The following is a 24258-nucleotide window of genomic DNA, read 5'->3' on the forward strand; positions in this document are numbered from 1 at the left end:
ACAGTCAGTGACATCACCAGCAACCTCCACGGGGCAGCGTGAGGTATCACAATCCAACGTTCGAAGGAGCCGTACAACAAGATGCAAACTGTTCATCAGCTGTAAGAATCAGAAAGCCAGATTGGAATTCACAAAGAAATACAGAAACCAAGATGAACCTCTACCAAAGTGTGGAGAAAGAAAGGATCTGCTCATGATCCAGAACATACAAGCTCATCTGTGGAACATGGTGGAGGTAGCGTCATGGCTTGGGCTTGAATGGCTGCTTCTGGAACATTCTCACTGATCTTTATCGATGATGAACTCATGATGTAGCAGCAGAACGAATTCAGAAGTTCACAGGAACATTTTATCTGCAGATTTACAGAGAAATGCGTCCGAATGAATCAGGAGGAACTTCATCATGCAGCAAGACAACGATCCAAAACACACTGAGAACTCAACACACAGCTCGTTCTCCATACAAGTCCCTGATCAAAAAATTCCTAAAAGATATTTTACTTTTAAACTTCACTTTCACGTAGGCAAAGGGGGTGATCAAAGTTCGTAGTCGTTAAGGCAGGCAGAGGTGAGGCGATCGGCGAACAAAACAATAGCGGTAAGGCAGAATACGTAGTCGGAACGGAAGATAAGATCGACGAAACTAAACGAACAAACACAGTGAATCAACGGCTTGGAAGACGACAGAGAACAAGTCTACTGAACGTGTACGTCGCAAAGTCATTGTGGTGAAAGCGTCTCTGTATGCCGTGGTGTGAGCGTGCGTGAGATTGGTGACAGGTGCGTGATTAGAACTCCGGGGAAGGTGAGCGCATGCGTGTGTAACGGGTGTGTGTTGCTTCTTGGGAAATTGAGTCATGGCTGGACTGGGATATGACATTCACGATCTCAAGTAGCTCATAAAAAAAAAACAACAACAAGATTTCACCATGACATCCCGCTGTAAAACATTTCACAGTAATGAATTACGTAAAGAACATAGAGAACCACAAACACGTCTTACACACCTACTCGCTCACCTTCAGAACGCGGTTACGCTGGAAAGTTCCGGGTCGTAATTAAGCACAAGTCTGTAATCTCAGTTAATCTCAGTAATACATTCATTCTCAGTAATATTTTTTTGCTAATCATTTCATTTGATCTGATGTCAACCACAATATTTATAATAATAATAATAAAAAAAATATATATTATTCAAAATAAAGATAAAAATGAATCATGTTTGTTGCGTCTCTGTCCTGATGGGATCTAATCTCAAACTCATCTCTTTACATTAACGCGTTATCTGTTCAGTCCAAATGATGTTTTCATACTGGGTTACAGTTCTTATTTGCTAGTTTAGAGATAGAACTACAATAATAATGTAATAATAATAATAATAATAATAATAATAATAATAATAATAATATATTATTAACATAATAATATGTTTTTTATTACACCAAAAACTTTGCCAATAATGAAAATGAACGCTACAGGAGAATAAAGAATAAAGAATACCCTAGGGATGTGGTTAAGTCATTTTGTTTGTGTTGCCAGATTGAATGTTTTCCCTCGTTCGCGCTTGTATTTGAGTATTTGTATCTCGCATGAGAAATAGCCATGCAGTCCCCTCCAAAACTAATTCATTTGTTTGTGGTATACAACAAAAACTTTTGGGATTGAGGTCAAAAGATGGAGATGGGACGAGAGTAATGAAAGTAAATAACACCAAATAAATATCCTTTACTGGCAATAACTGCATCAAGCCTGTGACTCAGTGACATCACTGAATTATTGGTTTCTTTCTTCTTTTGTGATGTTTTTTTCCAGGCTTTTACAGTAGTCTCTTTCAGTTGTTCTTCTTCAGTAGGTGTTAAGGTCCAACCCTCAGTCGGGTGAAGGTCTGGTGATTGACTCGTCCAGTCTAGAACCTTCCACTTTTCCCCCTGATGAAGTCCTGTGTTGAGGTGGAAGTGTGTTTTGGATCGTTGTCTTGCTGCATGATGAAGTTCCTTCTGATTCGTTCGGATGCATTTCTCTGTAAATTGTCAGACAGGACGTTCCTGTAAACTTCAGAATTCGTTCTGCTGCTCCCATCATGAGTTCATCATCGATAAAGGTTAGTGAGAATGTTCCAGAAGCAGCCGTGCGAGCCCAAGCCATGACGCTACCTCCACCATGTTTCACATGGTGATGAGCTGGTATGTTCTGGATCATGAGCAGATCCTTTCTTTCTCCATCACTTTGGTAGAGGTTCATTTTGGTTCCTAGAACTTTTGTGAATCGTCTCTGTATTTATTTGCGAATTCAAATCTGGCTTTCCTGATTCTTACAGCTGAGGAATGGTTTGCATCTTGTGATATGGTCTCTATATTTCTGCTCTCGAAAATATACCATGTTAGTTTTTCTGATCATGAAATAGATCGTTTAGATGAGTTTGAGAAGAGAAATGCGGAATCTGGCAACAGCCGTGACGCCTGGTTTTCTAGAAACGGACAAAAAAACATGCACTGAGGTGTGGAGTCTCACACGGGTCAGACACAGACAAAGGAATTTGGAAGTGTTTTTTTTTTTTTAATCCTGTGTTTGGTCTTCACCTGGCAACTGGGCCTTACCGTGGACCAGGAACTCACCAGGTCTGGTGTAGTACAAGGAAGCGGCTCCATCAACAAGGAAACACATGAATTAATTTTTTTCTATAGGGAATTCCCCTCTGATTTTAAAGCTGTAATGCTTCATAATCTAACTACCACAGTGAAAAACACCAGATATTCTCACATTATATTCTGCAGTCCGATCAAGCAAGGTTTAGACTCCTAAAAAGGAATTAAATAAATACATAAAGAAATAAACATTTTAAAAAGATGAATTATTCATGAGTGTTATGCCACTAACCCTAACAATTTAGGTATGTACAATATTAATATTTCTGACCAACTGTCTTTCTTTATATAATATACTAACACATATGCTACGTTATTCAGTGGTCTATTTATAACCGGCATTCCTTGTTTAGTTTGCACAAAAAATATAGTTGTGTTATCAAACATGAAACAATGCAGCGACATGAGTGATAAAAAGTGAAAATGAAATCAGCAGCACTCTCGGCTTACGCCGCGATAACGCGGGGTTTTTTTTTACTTAATTATTTGTTGTACTTTCTGACCGTTGAAATATTTCAGTTTTAATACTTTCGGAAAAGATACGCGCATAGACTGATGAGTCGTTGTGCAAAAACTCAGAAATGTAAACATTTCGGGGAAAGGTTGTGGGGGGAAAATACATAGATATACATTCATTTTAGAAAAATACAAATATGCATTTATTTCACAAATATGGTTTGTGACAATATTTCATAAAAATTCAAAATATTGTTTATGGGCGCACGGTGGATTAGTAGCACGCTTGCCTCACGCCGCCAGGGTCGGGGGTTCGATTCCCACCACTGCTCTGTGTGTGTGTGTGTGCGGAGTTTGCGTGTTCTCTCCGTGCTGCAGGGGTTTCCTCCGGGTACTCTGGTTTCCTCTCCCAGTCCAAAAACATACACAGTAAAAAAAAAAGAAAAAAAAAAGACCTGATTGGCATGTGTGAGTGTGCCCTGCGATGGACTAGCGTCCTGTCCAGGGTGTACCCCGCCTTGCGCCCCATGCTCCCCGGGGATAGACTCCAGGTTCCCCTCGACCCTGTAGGATAAGTGGTATAGAAGATGGATGGATGGATGGATAAATAAATAAATAAATAAATATTCACAGACTTTCCAAAATACACACGTTGGGTTTGAATAAAGAAATGACCCAGCGTGTGTATTTGGGTCATTTTAGGACCCAACGTGTTGTTATCTACACAAAAGAAAACCACCAGCAAAAAAGCAACAAAAAGCATATACTCTGGAGTTTTATATATTTCTTTCCATCTTTCACCACCAGATGGCGCCGGTGAGCTTATTTCTCCCATCGTGTCGCAAACGTTGAACAACCAATCCGATCGCAGGAGGCGGGACCTGTCGGAATACGGGTGCGAAGAAAGCGATGGCGCGGCGGAAGTCACGTGACGGTGGAGTTCAGGGGTCAGCGTTGTACGTCACCGCGGAGAAAGATGGTGGAGCAGGGTGAGATCCGCGTGGTTCGCTGCGGCGGCAGTAAAATAAGTTTCAGGGCGCCGATCATCAGCATCGACTCCAGGTCAGGACATGAAACACATCCCCGGTGCGGTGTTTATACCGCTGTGCGTTCACATGCGTTCACGTGCGTTCGTTTGGCTGCTGTTTATGTGTGTGTTTGGATGCCACGAGCTCGTACAAAAACATGCATTTACCTGCATGGAGGAGTGAACTTTCCATGCTGAGTGCTTTTAAACGAATCCCTGATGTATTTCGGGGTTTAAGCTGCTTTATAATATCAAAGCCTCATTAGAGCACCCTGTCGGTGATGATTTTCCTCTAACAGTGCAAGGTGTACATCACAGGTTTGTATGTTTATAAGGTTGACATGCTGAAGATTTGTGTAAGGAGATGATTATGGAAGGAGTCTCCAGTGTCAGCGCGTTGTAACAGACAGAGGTGAAGCCCCGGGGAGGTTCCATAACATTAAGTGTACTGAAGTGTAATCGTTGTTGTGGTGTAAGAGGAATGAAACACTTTGAGGTGTGCCGTTGTAGGAAGAGAATCCGCGTCATAACACTGAGTACTGCGATGTTTCTAACCCGGACGTGTTTCTGCACAGGTTCCTGTTGTGTGCTTCTGGAGACTCGGTGAAAGTTTTCAGCACCAGTACAGAGGAGTGTGTTCATGTCCTGGAGGGTCACACTGATCAGATCAGCGGCATCGCCTTAAACCCGGCCAACCACCTGCAGGTCTCTGTCACTCTCCCTCTATCCTACACAGACACGAATGTTAATCTGTCCGTCTGTGATCGATTGGAGCTTCTTCCTAAAATGTTTCCACTGAACAGAACGGTACCGTACCGAACAGCGGTGTCTGTTCCTGTACCTGTGAGAGTAGGAGTTGTTGTTGTTGTCTTGTTTGTGTGTGTGTGTGTTTTTTTTTTGTAGGTTACTAAAGTACTAATTCGTATTCATGAATCTATTTTCCTCGAATAAAACATTATACAGGTGCAATCGAAATGATTCGACCCCCACTGCAAATCAGATTTATCGTCCGAGTTTGCAAACTTTCAGCAGTGGGAATTCACCTCTTTTCACATTCGAACCTTTCTGAGCGCTTATCTGGTGACTTCTAGGCGGTTTTTGTTTATCAGCTGCTTAAATAATTTGTTAGAATGAATGAAAAGAGAACCCCTTACCCCTACACACATTTCTGTGACCTCATTCTCATGTAAAATCTCTCTCTCGCTCTGTCTTTCTCACGCGCAGGTCTTCTCCTGTTCACTAGATGGCACTGTGCGTCTTTGGGACTTCACTGATGGAATCCTCATCAAGGTAAAGTTTTAATCAGCGGTGTCATGGGTCAGCGCTGCTCCTGTGCATTAGGAAACCATTCTCATTCCTCGAATTTATTTATTTATTTATTTCCCCCCTCAAGACATACGTTATTGGATATCCGACATTCTCCATGTACGTCTCGGAGAAACACGTCGGAGTCGTTTTTGTCATCGTTCCCATGGCCAGTGAGAAAAGCACCGGTAATCAGCAGCGCTACACTGTTACTGAAATATTATCATGGTGTGTGTGTGTGTGTGTTTAACGTGTGTTTTTACGTGCACAGGGTGTTTCCAATTGGTGGCTGTTCATCTGCCCAAGAGTCTGGAGCAGGAAGTGGAGGTGACGGAGTTGTCCGCGGTGTTGTCTGATATTTCTCCTAATCCCAGCCGTACAGCTCTCGGCCGTGAGGTAGGACACGGGTCAGAGGACGTTTGTGTTAACGCTGAGAAGTCTTTCATGAGTATTATGGTAGAAATTTGTCGAAAACAGCTTAACAAGTGCAGGTCTTAGAAATCTTAAAAACAGCTTGAAAAGTGCGAGAGCGGTTGGTAACATTGGCAGGTGAGAAACTGGTCCTGAACAGCTGTGGTGTTAAACCCCGCAGACCGGCGGTGGAAAAACACACGTCAGCGAAAACGAGGCCGAAGTTTCCGTCTGAGAAACACTCTCGCGCCGCCAAACTGCCGACCGTTCGAAGGGCAGATTGATGCACCTTCAAATTTTATAGGGAATGTAAATACAGAACGAAAGAAAGAGAGAAAGAAGTGTGTGTGTGTGTGTGTGTGTGTGTGTGTGTGTGTGTGTGTGTGTGCATACACACCCACTGTGGCAAGAACAAGTATGTGGCCCTTTTGGAATTTCCTGGTTTTCTGCATAAATTTGTCATAAAATGTCATCTGATCTTCATCTAAGTCAGGAGTATTGACAAATATAAACAAAAAAACCTCATAGTGCTTGTGGGAAAAAGTATGTGAACCCTTGACTTAATGACCGTAAACGTAAAAAAGCTAATTGGAGTGGGGTTTTAGCACGCCTGGAGTCCCGTTAAGAAAATGAGTGTGGAGGTGTGGACTACGGCTGCTTTGACTGATTAAAAACCCATCAAACTTTCGGAGTTTGCTCTTCACAAGAAGCACACGCTTATGTGAGCCGTGCCTCGCCAAAAAGAGCTTTCAGAGGCTCTACGATGAAGAATTGTTGATTTACATAAAGCTGGCAAGGGTCACAAAGTGACTTCAAAGACTTTAGAAACAGTTGGGCAAACATTCTACAAATGGAGACACTTTGGGACTGTTGCTACTCTACCAAGACGTGGACGCCCGGTCCAAATGACACCAAGAGCACAAGGAAGACTCATCAATGAGGTAAAGAAACAACCCCGAACGACAGCTGAAGATTTGGAGGCATCATTGGAACTGGCGAACATCTCTGTTCATGAGTCTACAATACGTAGAACATTGAACAAGCAGGGTATCTCCGGCAGGACACCACGAAGGAAGCCACTGCTTACTGAAAGAACATTGCTGCAACCCTGAAGTTTCCAAAAGAGCATGTTGACACTCCACAGCGGTATTAGCAAAATGTTTCCTGGACTGATGAAACTAAGATTGAACTATTTGGGAAAAACCACACAGCACTACATCCGGTGTTGAAAGGTCACGGCATTTCATCATGAAAACATCATCCCGACCGTAGAGTACGGTGGAGGAAACATCATGATCTGGGCCTGCTCTGCTGCATCAGGGCCCGGCCAGCTTGCAGTCACTGAGGGGAAGATGAACTCCCAAGTATATCAGACAATTCTTCAGGATAATGTGAGAACGTCTGTACGTCTGCTGAAACTGTGTAGACGTTGGGTGATGCGACAGGACAACGACCCAAAACACGGAGCAAGTCCACAACAGAATGGCTTCAGAAAAACAACATCCGCCTTTCGGAGGGGCGGAGTCAGAGCCCAGACCTCAACCCAATAGAGATGCTGTGGAATGACTTGAAGAAAGCCAGACACATGAGACGTCCCAAGAATATGACGGAGCTAAAGCAGTTCTGCAGGAAGAACGGGCTAAAATTCCTCCTGAACCATGTGCAGGTCTGATCCACAGCTACAGGAAGCGCCTGGTTGAGGTTACTGCTGCCGGGGGGTCAACCAGTTATTAATTCTAAGGGTTCACTTACTTTTTCCACGGCCATTTTGAATGTTGAATGAGTGTGTTCAATAAAGACACGAGGGATCAGAATTTATTTTGTGATATTCTTTTAGACACATTATATTTGTCAACACCCCTGACGTAGATGAAGATCAGATCACGTTTTATGACAAATTTATGCAGAAAACCATGAAATTCCAAAAGGTTCACATACTTTCTCTTGCCACTGTATACATATATATATATATATATATATATATATATATATATATATATATATATATATATATATATATATGATAAATCTGTGTTGTGTTTGCAATAGCTCGATATCCATGAGCAGAGAATTTTTGTGAATTTTTTGAGCAAAAGATCAAACGGCGAATTTTCCACAGCCTTCTTTGCCCACCGAGGGTGCCGATATTAGTGGGCGGCATTGTACTTTACAAGTACATCAATGATTTATAATAAACATTACCTTAGAATGTCTTTTTAGAAATAAGTTTGAGAGTAGCCGACTTGAATAAGGACGTAATTTAATCGAAATCCTCGATTTCGTGATTGACAGGTTCATTCCCATCCTGCCCCGTAGAGAGACACGCCCCTCAAGGCGCTGGCGAAGGCAGAGGAGGGAGATGTACGCGCCATGAGTAGCGGACACGTACGGTTACGGTCCAAATAACGATGCAACGTCACTTTTTTTTTTTTTTTTTTTTTTTTTTTTTTTTTTAACCGTGCTCTGGTACACTGAGAGTTTATGAAACAGATTCCAGGAAGAGTTCGACTTGACTCCGCCCACAAACCTCGTCTTGCAGTTCGGTTACATTTTTGTGTCTTCGCTTTGTCCTGTCATGTGTACTTTTACACTCGATGATTTATCTCAGTTTTCTGTAAAGGTTATAAACTCTTCCTGCTTCTGTTCTCTCTGTGTGTGTGTGTGTGTGTGTGTGTGTGTGTGTGTGTGTGTAGGGTGAATATCTGGCCTCTGTTAAGTGTCTGCAGCTGCAGGTGTTTTTCTTCAGGAATCAGCAGACGTTCAGGTAAAATGCGTGCTGGTGCACACACACACACACACACACACACACGTACTGTGTGCAGATGTTCACAGTAAGCGTGACTCAGCGGCTTCTGTAATAGATCCTGTGAGGTTTAGGGCATGCTGAAACAGGCCCAGTCGATAAGTAAATAATCGTGACTCAGCTGCGTTTTCGCTCGTATGCGGTTTCTGTTTACAATAGTAGCCTTATCGTGTTTCATTTATCTTTAATGTAGGTTCTCCCTGAAGGCCACGGATAAGAAAGGTGCCAGAAACGCCTTCACGTGTGTGGCCTGTCACCCTAAAGACGACTGCATCGCTACCGGACACGAAGACGGCAAGATCCGCCTCTGGTGAGGAGCATTCACACCTGCACAGTTTTACACCGGCCGTAGGAGTAATAATAATAATAATAATAATAATGTGAGTTTGCTAAAGCACGACAACACTGAACACGAGTACTCCAGCGTTCATGTTTCGGGGGGCGGCGGGGTTGACGAAATGCAGAGTGCTTACAAAGAGATGGAGGGATTGAAGGAAAGAACGGGGGGAAAATTAAGGAAGGAAGGAAAGAAAGAAGCTAGATGAAGGAAGACTGAAACAAAGAAAAAAGACGACATGAATAAAAGTGGAACAGGAGACGACGATGAAACGAGAAACGAAGTGATGAGTGGAAATGGAACACGGGAGGAAGAAGGAAGGAAAGAAAGAAAGAAGCTGAGGAAAAGAAGTAAGGTGAAGAGATGTTTATTGGGAGGAGGTGGGGAAAAAAAAAAGAAGTGAATATAGATGACAACGTTTTAAGGAAGTAAGATGAAGAACGGCAGGAAAAAGAGAGGGATGTGAAGAAGGAAAACGGAACGTGGAAAGATAGATAAAAATAAAGCAAGAAGAAAGGTGAATAAACGTGGAAGCGGAGCGAGAAAGAAAGGAGGATGAAGTGAGATGAAGAATAAGCGTGGAAAGCGAGGGAGAAAGAAAGGAAGGTGGGGACTACTGGAATGGGGCGAAGGAAAGGTATATGAATAAAAGTGGATCGAGCGGAACGGAAGAAGGGAAGAACGATGGACAGATCGGATGGGGACGGAAGATAGAAGGATGAGGCGGATGCAGGAGCGTGGAATGCGGGGGGGAACGGATGAAGGATAAAGGGTGGATAATAATCGACCATGGAACAGGAGAAAGAAAGAGAACGGTAGAAACAGAAAGCAAAATAAAAGTTTAAATGAAACGTGGATGGTTTTTTTTTTCTTTTCTGTTTCACAGGAGAAACTTCATTCATAAGAAAGAGTACACGTATTCCACTCAACACTGGCACCACAACGCCGTGAACAGCCTGTGTTTCACTCCGGAGGGTAAGACACGCCCGTGTCCGCTCAGATCGGTGTGGTATCAGAGGAATAAATCACTGTAGGGAGTGCTGATGAAATGTACTGTAGGAAATCAGCTCATTCGGTAAATTTCCGTGTCTGAGCAGTGTCTCGTTTCAGTCTCTTTGGCTTCTGATGTACCGAAGAAGCGCGAAAGAAACGTTGCTGTATTTGTTATTTAAATGTCGATCGTCATCGATCTTGACCGGCATAAGCCTTCTCGTTATTTCAGTCCCTCCTATTTTATTGGAATATTCCCTGTAGGGACGCACCTGCTGAGTGGAGGGGTGGAGTCTGTGCTCGTCCAATGGCATTATTTCAAGGTCAACCAGAAGGATTTCCTCCCCCGTCTGGGCGGAGCCATAACTCACATCTCCGTGTCTGCAGACGGACAGATGTACAGCACCAGCCACACGGACAACAGTACGAGACCGCATACACGCGTGCCCGGAAAAACAAGCTCATTTTAATCATACTAATAATAACAATGATGATCTTTATTTATTAAGCATCGTGAGTCTTGCAGAGAAGGTTTTTAAAAATAGACAGGGAATAAAACAATGAACCGTACATATAAGTATAAATGAATGTTTTAAAAAATATTATACCTTTTTTTTTTTTTTTTTTTAAAGTTAAAATGAATTTTAAAAAATTATATTACATAAAATTAATTTTTAAAAAATGTTCTATTATTATTTCGGTATATATTTTGCAGCTTAAATCCTGTGTGTGTCTTTTTTTTTTTTGTTAGTTTTATTCTTTATTTTATTGTCTTTCCTGTAATCCTTACAGAGATCACCGTCATCCACTGCAGCTTCAAAGTATTGTCAGTGATTCAAGGCCTCGTACACGGTACACACACACACACACACGTACATACAGCCTTTGTTACTTCACCATGATTCAGCGAGAAGGTCGAGACTTGATCTGTAACTCAAGATCTGCCCCGTTGCCTTTCAGGAGATGCCGTTCGCACGGATCTGCTGATTGATCCACGCAGCAAAGCGCTGGTGCTGAACGGAATACCCGGCCACCTTCAGTTTTACTCCCTACAGCGTGATAAGCAGCTTTACAGCGTACGTGCACGTTTCTCACTTTCAGAACTCTCTTGTAATGCAAGTGTAAATGTCACCACTTTATCAGCGCTAATTCAATTCGGCACGCAGTGAAAGTGTGAGGTTGAGACCGACATGAGAGAAAGTCCAGTTGCTTTGCGATATCGACTCAGTCCAGGAGGTTTACGTATTGGCCGGAGCACGTATATATATATTTTCCCATGTTGCTATGGCGATATGAAATATACACAGGAAAACAGCACTTTTCTGTAGTTAAAAGCCAGCAGAACCATGGTTTTTTTTTTGGTTTTTTCTTTTTTCCTTCTTCTCTCGGGTCCTTTCAGAGAAGCAGAACTACTTTTTGCAGTTATACAGTATATGTTTGTTTATACCGGTATAATCTATATGTTCAGTAATACATCAGTTCTATTTTACACAAAAAAAAAAAGCGTTTTATGGTACAACTGGTTATCACCTGCCCCAAGAGCTGCCTTTAGACTTTCATTAGTAGAGAAACATCTTTTCTATAATCCTTGTCAATAATAGTAATGCATACGCTTACAGATGCGGTGAAGATAGCTTAGATTGAAAAACTCACCAAAATAATGTTGAAGCAGGCTAAATCTAAAGAGAGTCATTTAGACAATGTTATTTAGCTATAGCGAGTCATTTAATCGCAGGGAGTCAATTAGACTACAAAGAGAGTTGTTTAGGCCAGAAAGTGAGTCGTTGACTCCACGAGAGGGAGTCGTTTAGGCCAGAAAGTGAGTCGTTGACTCCACGAGAGGGAGTCGTTTAGGCCAGAAAGTGAGTCATTGACTCCACGAGAGGGAGTCGTTTAGGCCAGAAAGTGAGTCATTGACTCCACGAGAGGGAGTCGTTTAGGCCAGAAAGGGAGTCGTTGACTCCACGAGAGGGAGTCGTTTAGGCCAGAAAGTGAGTCGTTGACTCCACGAGAGGGAGTCGTTTAGGCCAGAAAGGGAGTCGTTGACTCCACGAGAGGGAGTCGTTTAGGCCAGAAAGGGAGTCGTTGACTCCACGAGAGGGAGTCGTTTAGGCCAGAAAGGGAGTCGTTGACTCCACGAGAGGGAATCGTTTAGGCCAGAAAGGGAGTCGTTGACTCCACGAAAGGGAGTCGTTTAGGCCAGAAAGTGAGTCGTTGACTCCACGAAAGGGAGTCGTTTAGGCCAGAGAGTGAGTCATTTAGTCAGTGCAATGTTATTTAGTTATAGCAAGTCATTTAGTCACAAAGAGTCAATTAGACTAGAGTTATTTAGGCCACAAAGAATCGTTTAGGCTGTAAAATGAGTTAATTAGGCACCAATGGCAAGTCATTATTCGGCCACAAACTTTGGCCACAGCGAGTCTATAAAGAGTCTGGCATAATTTACTACATAATTACTGACATGAACATCAGTTTTTCAGGTGTAGCCCATTGTTTTGGAATGTTTTCTTTATGGTGCATATCAAAAATTCATTTTATCTTTTCTGCATGTAAAACCTTGTTTACTGTTATTCTGGGCACTAACACAGCCTCGCTTCGCTGACTCGACTGATTTAAAAAAAAAAAAAGAACCCGTGTAACATGTCACACACGTTGCCCCGCGTGTGTATCGTGACCGATCACATGGTACAGTCCGTGTTGTGCAGGTTTCCACTGGAAAGGGGAATATAGTGTAAGCATCTTTCACATGAAATCACATGAGCTACAGAGATTTTCTTCTTTTTCTTTTATTTTCTTTGAAACATGAAACCGCCTAGTCATGCCTCTGCTGGGCTTTTGAGGGGTGTGGGGATTAAAGAGTTATATAAAATCTGGAGAACAGAACACCACCCTCTCAGACCGCTCGCACACGCTGTAATCTTCAGACTCAATTTATACGTTCTAAAAAAAACCTATTTTAAATTGTGCATCAAGCATTGATGTTTTCTGGAGGAAAAAAAAAACACAAAACAAAAATCCACTCGACCATGATGCATCACGGCTTCACCGGTTTGCTTTGACGTGTTCCCGTTGTAATGTAAAGCAGTAAAGAAAAAAAATGACATTTTAATTAATCAATTATTACTTTCCCTCTAGATTTGTCATTTTCTTGAACGAGGACGTCACTGTACTGCTCCAGTGGAATAGAAACATGGCAAACTTGGCTTTTTGGTTATTTTCAGATTATTTCTATGTATCATTTTTTAAAGAGTTTTCTTGTTGCACGATGCACTCGTGTTTCATTTTGAACTTCTTAAAAAAAAATTTTGGCACCCCCTTGCCCTATTTAACCCTACATTCACACTAGCAAGTGTCAACGTGACTGGTGATGATTCTCTTTTTTTTTTTTCATCCAGCTTGACATAGTGCAGCAGGAGTACATCTACCAGGAAGGACTGGACCAGTTTGACGTGGTGAAGGCAGCGCTTGACGTCCGTGGCTCGTGGTTGGCTACGGTGGAAGAGAGAGGCAGCAAAGGCTCCAATCTCGAGTTTTCTCTTAAACTTTGGGGCTATGACGAGAAGGCGCAAAGGTACATGATTAAAGTACCGTACTTGTATGTCAAGACCTGACTTGGATGTTTGTTTAAAATTCTTTTAAATTCCCAGACAGCCATATTTCCCTGTTAAAACTTTTTTTTTTTTTTTTGGTCAGTAGCTCTAACCTTTCTCCTCTTCCTCAGCTTTGAACTGAACACCACCATAACGGCTGCCCACAACGATGGGATTACAGCCATGTGCTTTAGCCCTGCCACAGAGACCACCCTGCTGGTGACCGCCGCCAAAGACGGCCAGTTTAAAGTCTGGCTGCTCGGGTCAGACTCGGACACGCAGGGTGAGTTCCACCTCCCGCCTCCCCATTTATTTTATACACCGCGTCTGTATTTAATAAAGAGCTCCAGAATGAAAAGCTTGTAATGGTCTTTGCTGTAGGCATAATCTGTAGTGATGGCCGTTATACAGTCAGACGCTTTTATCCAAAGCGACTTACAAATGAGCAAGCAAGTACAAGCAAAGCAATATATGTGTGTTACATACACACAGCACTGGTGTGTTTTTTGCAGAAGCGGAAAAAGGACTGTCTTTAAGCTGCTGTTAGGTCAAAATATAATTAATAAATAGAGACAATTATGAGACAGTAAGTTGTCAAAATAACAAGGCAATCGATATAATGAGATATTAAGTCGAAAATAATGACATACCTTGCTTTCTATTGAGTTAGTATTAAGTTGAAATAGTGAGATTTGTTGTAATAATTAAATAATTTTAAATAAATTATTGTTGTTATAATGAGAGTAGAAATAAGGTATGAAAAATAAGTTGCTATAACAAGATGTCAAAATTTTAAAAAGTATATAATCAGGAGATAACTTGAAATAAGTTGAAATAAATGAGTCATTTAGGCCAACGGGAGAGTCATTTAGGCCAACGGGAGAGTCATTTAGGCCAACGGGAGAGTCATTTAGGCCAATGGGAGAGTCATTTAGCCATGTAGAGAGTCATTTAGGCCAACAGGAGAGTCATTTAGCCATGAAGAGAGTCATTTAGGCCAAAGGGAGAGAGTTGTTTAGGCCAACGGGAGAGAGTTGTTTAGGCCACCGGGAGAGAGTCGTTTAGGCCACCGGGAGAGAGTCGTTTAGGCCAACGGGAGAGTCATTTAGGCCAACGGGAGAGTCATTTAGGCCAACGGGAGAGTCATTTAGCCATGTAGAGAGTCATTTAGGCCAACAGGAGAGTCATTTAGCCATGAAGAGAGTCATTTAGGCCAACGGGAGAGAGTCGTTTAGGCCAACGGGAGAGAGTCGTTTAGGCCAACGGGAGAGAGTCGTTTAGGCCAACGGGAGAGAGTCGTTTAGGCCAACGGGAGAGTCATTTAGGCCAACGGGAGAGTCATTTAGGCCAACGGGAGAGTCATTTAGGCCAACGGGAGAGTCATTTAGCCATGTAGAGAGTCGTTTAGGCCAACGGGAGAGAGTCGTTTAGGCCAACGGGAGAGAGTCGTTTAGGCCAGCGGGAGAGAGTCGTTTAGGCCAGCGGGAGAGAGTCGTTTAGGCCACCGGGAGAGAGTCGTTTAGGCCACCGGGAGAGAGTCGTTTAGGCCACCGGGAGAGAGTCGTTTAGGCCAGCGGGAGAGAGTCGTTTAGGCCACCGGGAGAGAGTCGTTTAGGCCACCGGGAGAGAGTCGTTTAGGCCACCGGGAGAGAGTCGTTTAGGCCACCGGGAGAGAGTCGTTTAGGCCACCGGGAGAGAGTCATTTAGGCCAGCGGGAGAGAGTCATTTAGGCCAACGGGAGAGTCATTTAGCCATGAAGAGAGTCATTTAGCCATGAAGGGTCATTTAGGCCAACAGTCATTTAGCATTAGAGAGTCATCTAGGCCACAAGGAGAGTCATGTATCCAAAAAGCCAAAAAACAAAGGTTTTTAGGTAAAGCAGTGTTGTTTAGGCAATCAAAGCATCATTGAGTTTTTTTTCTCATTCTAATAAATAAATATTAATAATATAATAATAATGGTAAGGTGAAATTTGTTTAGACTGCTGTGGTTCTACCTTTTTTAAGCTTTGGGAATGCAGCCCTGATCATGATGGATGATCATGAAGGTCTTTAGGGTTGAAGTGAAAACAAGGGCTTTTTCACTTCCTCTGCTCCGTTGGGTTTTTTTTTCCCCCCTTTTCAAAAGAACACTGAAACAGCAATAAAACATTTGGTCTCGCTTTTTTTTTTTTTAAATCACAAGACTAATGTCCACTGGCTCGTGAACATCAATCACAGACTTAATGGAGTAAATAAATCGAAAAGCTCCCTGAGGAAGTATTACTTTTCCAAGAAGAAGAATGAGAAGGTTTTATTTTTTCCGAACTGGAATTGTGCCTAACGTGTCCTGGCCTGTTTCTTCCTGTCCTCAACATAGCCTTTGTGTGTGTTTCTGCAGAGGAACAGGCCTCCTGGTCATGTGACTTTGTGGGCAGCTACCACGGCCTGCAACCAACCAACTGCTGCTTCTCGGCTGATGGCTCTCTGCTGGCCGTGTGCTTTGGAGAAGTGGTGACGGTGTGGAGCGTGGACACGTGGGGGCTTTTGACCACACTGTGCCAGCCACCAGGGACCATCAGGTGGGCCCTATAGTTCAAACAAGCCATAATCATGGTATCCATAAGGTTTTGGAGTGGCTATAATGTATTGCCATGTATAAAGAAAATGCATTTTCAGTTATCAAAGTGATGGTGTATTTATTTAGACTGTATATTCTCATCAAAAATCGAAAATCTCAGCATTTTCACTAGAGATTTATGGCACATTTAGATTTCTGCTGATTTTATAATTTGCTGCTTTGTGCTGGACTTGGTTCAGTGTAAAAGTTGCATGTGTTGTCCTCATCGATCATTGCTGTCACTTGTGGACGTCCCTGATTTTAACCCTGTCTAAAGGTCCAGATCTGATTGAATTTCAATAGCTTTTTATTGAATTTGGCTGGATTTAGAGATCAGATTAGCTTTGGAGGAAGGTTCACTGGACAGTTTCTTTACTAATGAGGAGCCTGATGTTATATCTGGGGGTTATCTTTGTAATCACTTTACTTTGTAATTTGGGAGTTTTCAGATCTCCAAGTCAGCTCCATAGGGTACTGTTTCTACTATTGGTTTGTTTTTAAAGTTGCCATATACCTGAGTAATTGTCATGTACCTGTATTAGCCTGTTTGCAACCGTTCATTTTAAGCCATGTGAAATTAGCCTTCATTTTTACTTAAAAACTAGTTCCGTTTGAATGTGTACTCATTTGCCCATGCAACCACAAGATGCTCACACCGATGTAATGAAATGTTCATTTGCTTCCAGTAACGCAAAAGAACGTGAACGTCTCGGATTAGCAGTTGATTTGAAGGTGAAATCCGAGTCAGATGTTTTCAATCAATGGGATGATGATCCGGTGTGAGTTAGCGCTATGTTTTATTTAAAGAACTGGGATCTGTCAGTCTATTCTTCACAACACGTGTTTGCGGAAGTGTTTGATGGCACGGACAAAGGAGATTTCTGAGGACCTCAGAAAAATAGTTGATGGAAAAGGTTATAAAATCACCTCTAAAGAGTTTGGACTCCACCAACCTACAGTCAGGCAGATTGTGTACAAATGGAGGAAATTCAAGACTATTGATACCCTCCCAGGAATGGAGACCAACAAAGATCACTCCGAGAGCGAGACGTGTAATAGTCCACGAGCTCACAGAGGAACCCAGGGGAACTTCTAAGCATCTACAGGCCTCTCTCACATTGGCTAATGTTCATGAGTCCACCATCAGGAGAACACTGAACTGAACACTGATGGTGTGCATGGCAGGGCTGCAAGGAGAAAACCACGACTCGCCAAAAAGAACATTTACTGCCCATGTGTTATTCGCTAAGATCACGTGGACGAGCCAGACGGCTGTTGGAAAAATATTTTGTGGACGGATGAAACCAAAATAGAACTTTTTGGTTTAAATGAGAAGCGTTATGTTTGGAGAAAGGAAAACACTGCATTCCAGCATAAGAACCTTCTCCCATCTGTGAAACATGCTGGTGGTGGTGGTGGTGGTAGTGTCATGGTTTGGGGCTAGGGTTAGGGGCTAGGGTTTTGCTGCATCTGGACCAGGACGGCTTGCTATCATTGAGTGAACAATGAATTCTGAATTATACCAGCGAACTCTAAAGGAAAATGTCAGGACATCTGTCTCTGAACTGAATCTGAAGAGAAAGTGGAGCAAGACAACAACTCTAAACACACGAGTCGCTCTACTAAAGAACGGTTAAAGAAGAATAAGGTTAACGTTTTGAGAATAATCTGAGTATTGTGTAAGTCTTGCTGTAAGTCATGATGGGGGGGAAAAAAAAAGTCAGGAATGTATGAACATGAATGTCGGGTTAAAAAATGCTGATCTCCGACTGCGTTCATCCGACAGGGATCTCTGCTTTGGGCGTCTGAGCAGCTCCAAATACCTGCTCGGGACCACCAGTAAAAATCTGCTGTGCTGCTGGAACCTTCTCACCTGCTCACGTAAGTATTCTGTGTGTGTGTGTGTGTGTGTGTGTTGCCAAAGGGGACACCTGTCTCAACAAACCTGACTTTGAGCAGGACTTTGATCAGTAGAGTGTTTGTGGACAGTCTGTGGTATTTTCGTGTGTGTGGGTGTCTGTGTGGTCAGCTGTATTGACTGAACCGGTGGTTTCTTCACAGTGGAATGGAGCACGTCGATGGATGTGTGTCTACTGCGGTCAGACCCTCTGTCTGAAAACGTGGCTGCATTTTGCTACCACTCTGGAAACACTGACTGTAAGTATATAAACACGGATTTGAGGTGTGTGTTCACTCATTCATCAGCATCATCCTCCTGTCTAGTTCTCACCTGAGAAACATTTCACATAAACTACTAATAATTTATAGTTTGCCTGTTTTGTCCTCCATACAAGTTCTGTACCCTGGTGCAGAAGGTGCTTCTTGGTCTGGTGGTTTAGGGAAGTGGGGCCAAGGGATTAGAGGAGTGGGATTGGGGTTATGGGGAAGCCAGACCGGGCGGTTATGGGGAAGCAGGATTGAGGTTATGGGACGTGAGATCAGGGTAAGGGTTTTGGGAAGCAGGATTGGGGCTATAGGGAAGAGAGATTGCGATTATGGGGCTGCAAAATCGAGGGGTTAGGGAGAAGTGGGATTGGGGTTAGGGAAGCAGGGCCAGAGGTTTCAGGATGTCGTACCCAGGGGTTTGGGGAGCAGGACCGAAGATAGGAAAGATGGACCAAAACGTGAATGGAACACCGTGAAACCCAGTGTCTGTTCTCTGTGCAGTGTTTGTTTTCAAACCCAGCGAGCCGAGGCCCCTGTTTACCCAGAAGGCCGTGTGCTCGGGAAAAGTTCAGCGCTCTGTGTTTGCTCCGAGAGACGAGCCGCTGGACAGCTGTGACGAGAGGACGCAGTGGCTCAACAGATCTCGCCTCTACTTCCTCACCAAAAACATGGTACGAGTTTCAAACTCGGCAGTACAGTTTTCATTTACACGCTTTTATATGTATCCCGCACGGGATTACTTTAGTAAACGTAAACATGATGAGAATTTGAGTGAAAATTCATTCTGGCATGTTTCATGGTGGATGAAATGAATATTTTAGAAGCAGCAAGTGGCCATAGCGATTTCAGACGGTGAATTGTAGACTGTTGGACGGAGTACACTGTGGATCAACTGTGTGTGCATGTTGTCCCCACCTTGACTTTCCCACAGGACTTACTGACCTTCAGCACCAGAACAGAGGATGAGCGAATACTGAACTCGAGGAAACAGGTCAGTGTTGTATCAACACACTCCATGAGTCCTGCTATTCAGGTGACCTCTAAACATCTCGGTATCTCAGTATTGCTGTGTTTACAGGAACGCTTGGTACCAGAGCTACGATGCAAATGTAGCCAAGAAGTTATGTAAATCTGCCCCGCGCAAATATCTAAATGTCTTCATGGCTAAATTATAGACTAGTACTGTGAATGATGATAACATTCCTTGCTATTTTCAAAGTTGTCTGTCTAAATATGACATCATGGAGCATACTGATACCTTTTAAAACAAATAGCTGAAGCTTTAAGCTCGTATTTACAAGGGATTTGGTGGGGGGACGACAATTGCTTGATTCATCAGACTCGCGAGCAATTCTGTATTGATGCATAAATGTCGTCAAATTTTGTTTACTTAAACAATTTAATATTCAGATTCATTTGATTCGGTATTTGCATTCATTTGAATATCTGATTCGGTATTTGCATTCGTTTGCATATCTGATTCGGTATTTGCATTCAAGTATCTGATTCGGTATTTTCATTCATTTTAATATCTGATTCGGTATTTTCATTCATTTTAATATCTGATTCGGTATTTTCATTCATTTGAGTGTCTGATTCGGTATTTTCATTCGAGTATCTGATTCGGTATTTTCATTCGAGTATCTGATTCGGTATCTTCATTCATTTGAGTATCTGATTCGGTATCTTCATTCATTCGAGTATCTGATTCGGTATTTTCATTCATTTGAATATCTGATTCGGTATCTTCATTCATTTGAATATCTGATTCGGTATCTTCATTCATTTGAGTATCTGATTCGGTATTTTCATTCATTTGAGTATCTGATTCGGTATCTTCATTCATCTGAGTATCTGATTCGGTATCTTCATTCATTTGAGTATCTGATTCGGTATCTTCATTCATTTGAATATCTGATTCGGTATCTTCATTCATTTGAGTATCTGATTCGGTATCTTCATTCATTTGAGTATCTGATTCGGTATCTTCATTCATTTGAGTATCTGATTCGGTATCTTCATTCATTTGAGTATCTGATTCGGTATTTTCATTTGAGTATCTGATTCGGTATTTTCATTCATTCGAGTATCTGATTCAGTATTTTCATCCATTTGAATATCTGATTCGGTATTTGAATTCATTTGAGTATCTGATTCGGTATTTGAATTCATTCGAATATTCGATTCGGTATTCAAATTCTTTTGAATATTTGACTGTTGGAATATTTGTATTCAGATTGATTTTGAATATTTATTAGTACTCGTTTACTGCTGCATACAGAAGCTAGAAGATACATTTAAGTGTTTTATGGTTGTTGTTTTTTTTTTTTTTGTTTCAAATATGTAGATAGTGTAGAATATATTACAGAAAAGCGTCATTTTTCACAGTGAACTAAAACGGTAAGTTTATAATCACATCACGGTACCGAGATGTCTTGACTGGTTCACTGTATTTGTGGAAATATAATCAGTCGAGAACTGTGCGAGTTCATTTGTGTAAACGTGTGTCCCGTAGCTGCTGGTGGCTGACAGTGTGGCTGTTACGCCGTTTTACCTGTTGCTGGGGAAACACAACCCGGCGCAGGAGAAGAAGGACTCGGCTTCCGGGCAGACCTCCGACGGAGTGCAGCTTCCTCAGGGATCAGCCACCGTTAAAGAGGTCAGCAGTACACTCATCATGTTTTGTGTCGCATTGTAAACGTGTGTGTTTCACATTATCCGATATGTGTGCGTGCTCCTCCTGACCTGCTCGTCCTTTGTCGATCCGATACCTGTAGTTGCTGCACACTCCGGCTCACGTGCTTCCTGCAGCCTCGGTCCTGTGCTCAATGTTCGTCAAATCTCTACTCATCTCCAACAGGAGCAGGTACGACACCCTTCCTTTCCTCAGCATCATGGAGGAGTGACTGCCGAGCGAGGGCAGGTGAAATTCCTGACATGATGTTTTTAAGACATCTGCACACAGACCCGTCATTAGAAGCGATTGTTTGAGGTGTCACGGCAACGCCATGCACGTTGTTTGCGTGTCGCTAACGAAAACGTTATAATCTCGTCCATATTAAGAGCGTGAAATGGCTTTAGGATTCATGCTCTGTGTTTTGTATCATCGTTGATGCCATTTTCACACCTTAATGTTTGTGCACAGAGAGGAGAAGGAGCCACTCGAACAGGAAGAAGAAAGCGAGAAAGAGGAAGACGATTCAGAAGAGGAAATGGAAACGAGCGATCGTCAACAGGAAGTTCGAACTCTGGGCTCCGCCCTGGAGCCGACGCTGCAGCTCTCCAAAGAGGAGGAAAGGGAACTGAGGAGTGTGAGGAAAACGGACTTCAGCTGGATTTCGAGTTATGTCAACTCGTAGTTGAACACCAACCAGAACACACACACCTCATCCACTGTGGCTCTAATGCTAGATCTTATTTGGCATATAAATATTATATATATATATATATGATATTTGTGCCATTGATTTTGAATTTCGTAAATGTGTTTTATTTTGAGATTATGGCTCTAGTGTGAATTTCGAGCGACAGCAGGTGACGATGCCGTCTCACAGCTCCAGGGTTCAATCCAGAGCTCGGTTTCACACGTTCACCGCGTTCATGTCCGGGTTCTCCGGTTTTCTCCCATAAATCCTGAATTCGGCATGAAATCCCTTTTTAAAACTCATCAGATGTACAAAATTTGCTGCTGCGACGCGGTTTAAACTCGGTCGGTGCCGCTTCAGCCAATCATCAAATTAGAATTTTGTGCATGTGATTATTTTTAAATTGACTTTATTTACTCTTGCTGTTCAGCAGTCCAGAAAACCTGATGCACGATTTTAAAACGAAGCATAAAAATCGGGTTAAAATTCAAATCCAAATGGCACGAGCCTCATCTACAAATAATGGCGAGGAAAACATATAATAGAAATGTGTTTACCATGAACTCATGATCATAAACGTGGGTTTAGCTGGGTGAAATCTGTGGCCGTTTTATCGGATGTTCTGGAGCCAGTTTTATCCAGTTAGATGTTACCGTAAAAATATAAAGGAACAAAGGAGGACATTGTATGAAATGTGGTCTGGATTATGTGAATTGCACCAACATGTTTGTGAAAAATGAAGATTTGAGCTTGTCTATTGTGTTTCAAAATTAGCCATGTTTAAAGCCTTTTTTTTTTTTTTTGGTACCAAAAATGTTTATTCGGTTCTTTCGTAATCTCTTCCAGTTCCTTAAACGCTCACGTTTTCTAATTTCCCTTTCTCAGCCGAGTTCATCGAGTTCAAGGTCTTAGACAAAAAAAAAAGAGAGAGAAAAAATAGCTGAGTCACTGCACAATCTTGGGTGGCCACAACTTTTTATGCTAGAACTATGGCTCGTTTCAGTGAGTCATATAATGTGGCTCAGTTCACTGATAAGAATTGACTGTTTTGGCTCATTGCCAGGTGTTGTGTTTTTTTTGTTGTTGTTGTTTTTTATAAACAGGCAAAAAGCTTGCACTGTTGATTGAAGTTCTTTTCCTTAAATGTGTGTGATTATTTTTTCCCATGAAATCTTACTCTATCAGTTGCTTAACAAAATAACATTGTGTTACATAGAATCTATTTAAACTGTTCAGAAGAAGCCTTTATTTCTCACATAAACATTACAACATATCCCAGCTTGTTAGGAATTTGGGGTCAGAGCACCATGTTACGGCACCCTGGAGCTATCTGCTCTCTCTGGGTTAAGGGCCTTCCTCAAGGGCCAAATAGTGGCAGCTTGGTGGTGCTGGGGCTTGAACCCCCGACCTTCTGATCAGTAACCCAGAGCCTCAACCGTTGAGGCACCACTGTCCTGTTTTGTTTTGTTTTTTTTTTAAAAGAGGGATGATAAATGCATTGTTTATTTAGTACTGCCCAGAATGAGCTATTTCACATAACATATGTTTACATATAGTCCTCAAGATACAAATGAACCGGTTCAAAAGTTTACTGTCCCTTGTTTGTCCTGAGCAGTTTAACCACCCACTGTTCTTCAAAAAAAAAAAATCCTCCAGGTCCTGCACATTCTCTGCTTTTCCAGCATCTTCTGCATAATTGACCCCATTCCAACAGCGTCTATATGATGTCGAGATGCGTCTCGTCACACCGAGGACGACCGAGGGACTCGTACGCGACTATTACAAACGTCGCAAACGTTCACTGATGCTCAAGAAGAGAACATGATATAGTGGGGTGTAAACTTTTGAACAGGATGATCGGTGTCAATTATTAAATGTATATTTTTTCGATTATTAACATTTTGCAGATTCTGCAAGGTAAACTCGTGCCTCTTATGTGCAGTTGCGGTCATAAGTGGACATAATTTACTACTTTATCCTGTGTTTATACTTCACAACATGAGGAAGGTAAAATATCAGCAAGTGGTGGTTCAGTAGTTGCTATTAGTATTGCTAAAAAGTTCAAGTATTACATAGAGATCAAATGTTGCACAGCACAGGGTAAGTGAGACTGAAGAGAACATTAAGGCCCTTGATTAAGGTGAGTGCGTCGAAGCGTTGACAGCTAGTGGAAAATTCTGTTCTTGTGTCCGGATGTCTGAGCGCATGCCAGAGAGGACAAGCTTGAGCAGGCTGTGTAAAGGGTAGAAAGGTTCCTCTGTGAATATCTTGGACAAGTGAAGGTTCTGGAGGGAGGCCGGGTTGGTGCAGATGATCCACTTAGCTGTCTTGATTATCTTTCTTAGTCTGAACTAACTAAAGAACCGATGGTACTTTACGATGGAAACTACAACCAGACCGTGGTGGATGTGTAGAGGATAGACTCAAAGACAGCTCTGCAGAGTTGGTGCAGCAATTCCTCAGCTGGTGCGAGATGTACATCATTTGTTGCGCCACCTTTACAATGGAAACTACGTTGGTTTCCCACTTCCTGGCAGACGGTGATTCTGAGAAAACTTCAGGATT

General features: G+C 42.3%; 1 protein-coding gene across 1 annotated transcript; it reads left to right on the plus strand.

Annotated features, from left to right (window-relative positions):
• Positions 1–3908: 3908 nt before the first annotated feature.
• Positions 3909–22810, plus strand: wdr75 (WD repeat domain 75). The gene is made up of 21 exons (XM_053626179.1): positions 3909–4163; positions 4704–4833; positions 5353–5418; positions 5522–5621; positions 5705–5829; positions 8538–8608; positions 8841–8957; positions 9871–9959; positions 10239–10397; positions 10767–10826; positions 10935–11050; positions 13370–13545; positions 13696–13847; positions 15944–16124; positions 17949–18043; positions 18224–18319; positions 18830–18999; positions 19260–19319; positions 20844–20987; positions 21106–21194; positions 21474–22810. Exons 1-21 carry the CDS (start codon positions 4078–4080, stop codon positions 21685–21687), a joined length of 2496 nt encoding a protein of 831 aa, XP_053482154.1. The 5' UTR covers positions 3909–4077; the 3' UTR covers positions 21688–22810.
• Positions 22811–24258: the final 1448 nt, after the last annotated feature.

This window comes from Ictalurus furcatus, chromosome 6, assembly GCF_023375685.1.
Source record: "Ictalurus furcatus strain D&B chromosome 6, Billie_1.0, whole genome shotgun sequence".
NCBI classification, from domain to species: Eukaryota; Metazoa; Chordata; class Actinopteri; order Siluriformes; family Ictaluridae; genus Ictalurus; species Ictalurus furcatus.

Coding starts and splice junctions, on each gene's coding strand:
- wdr75 (XM_053626179.1), top strand. CDS start 4,078: ATGGTGGAGCAGGGTGAGATCCGCGTGGTTCGCTGCGGCGGCAGTAAA. Junction 5,830..8,537: donor GTACAGCTCTCGGCCGTGAG/GTAGGACACGGG, acceptor GTGTGTGTGTAG/GGTGAATATCTGGCCTCTGT. Junction 18,044..18,223: donor GAACCTTCTCACCTGCTCAC/GTAAGTATTCTG, acceptor GTTTCTTCACAG/TGGAATGGAGCACGTCGATG.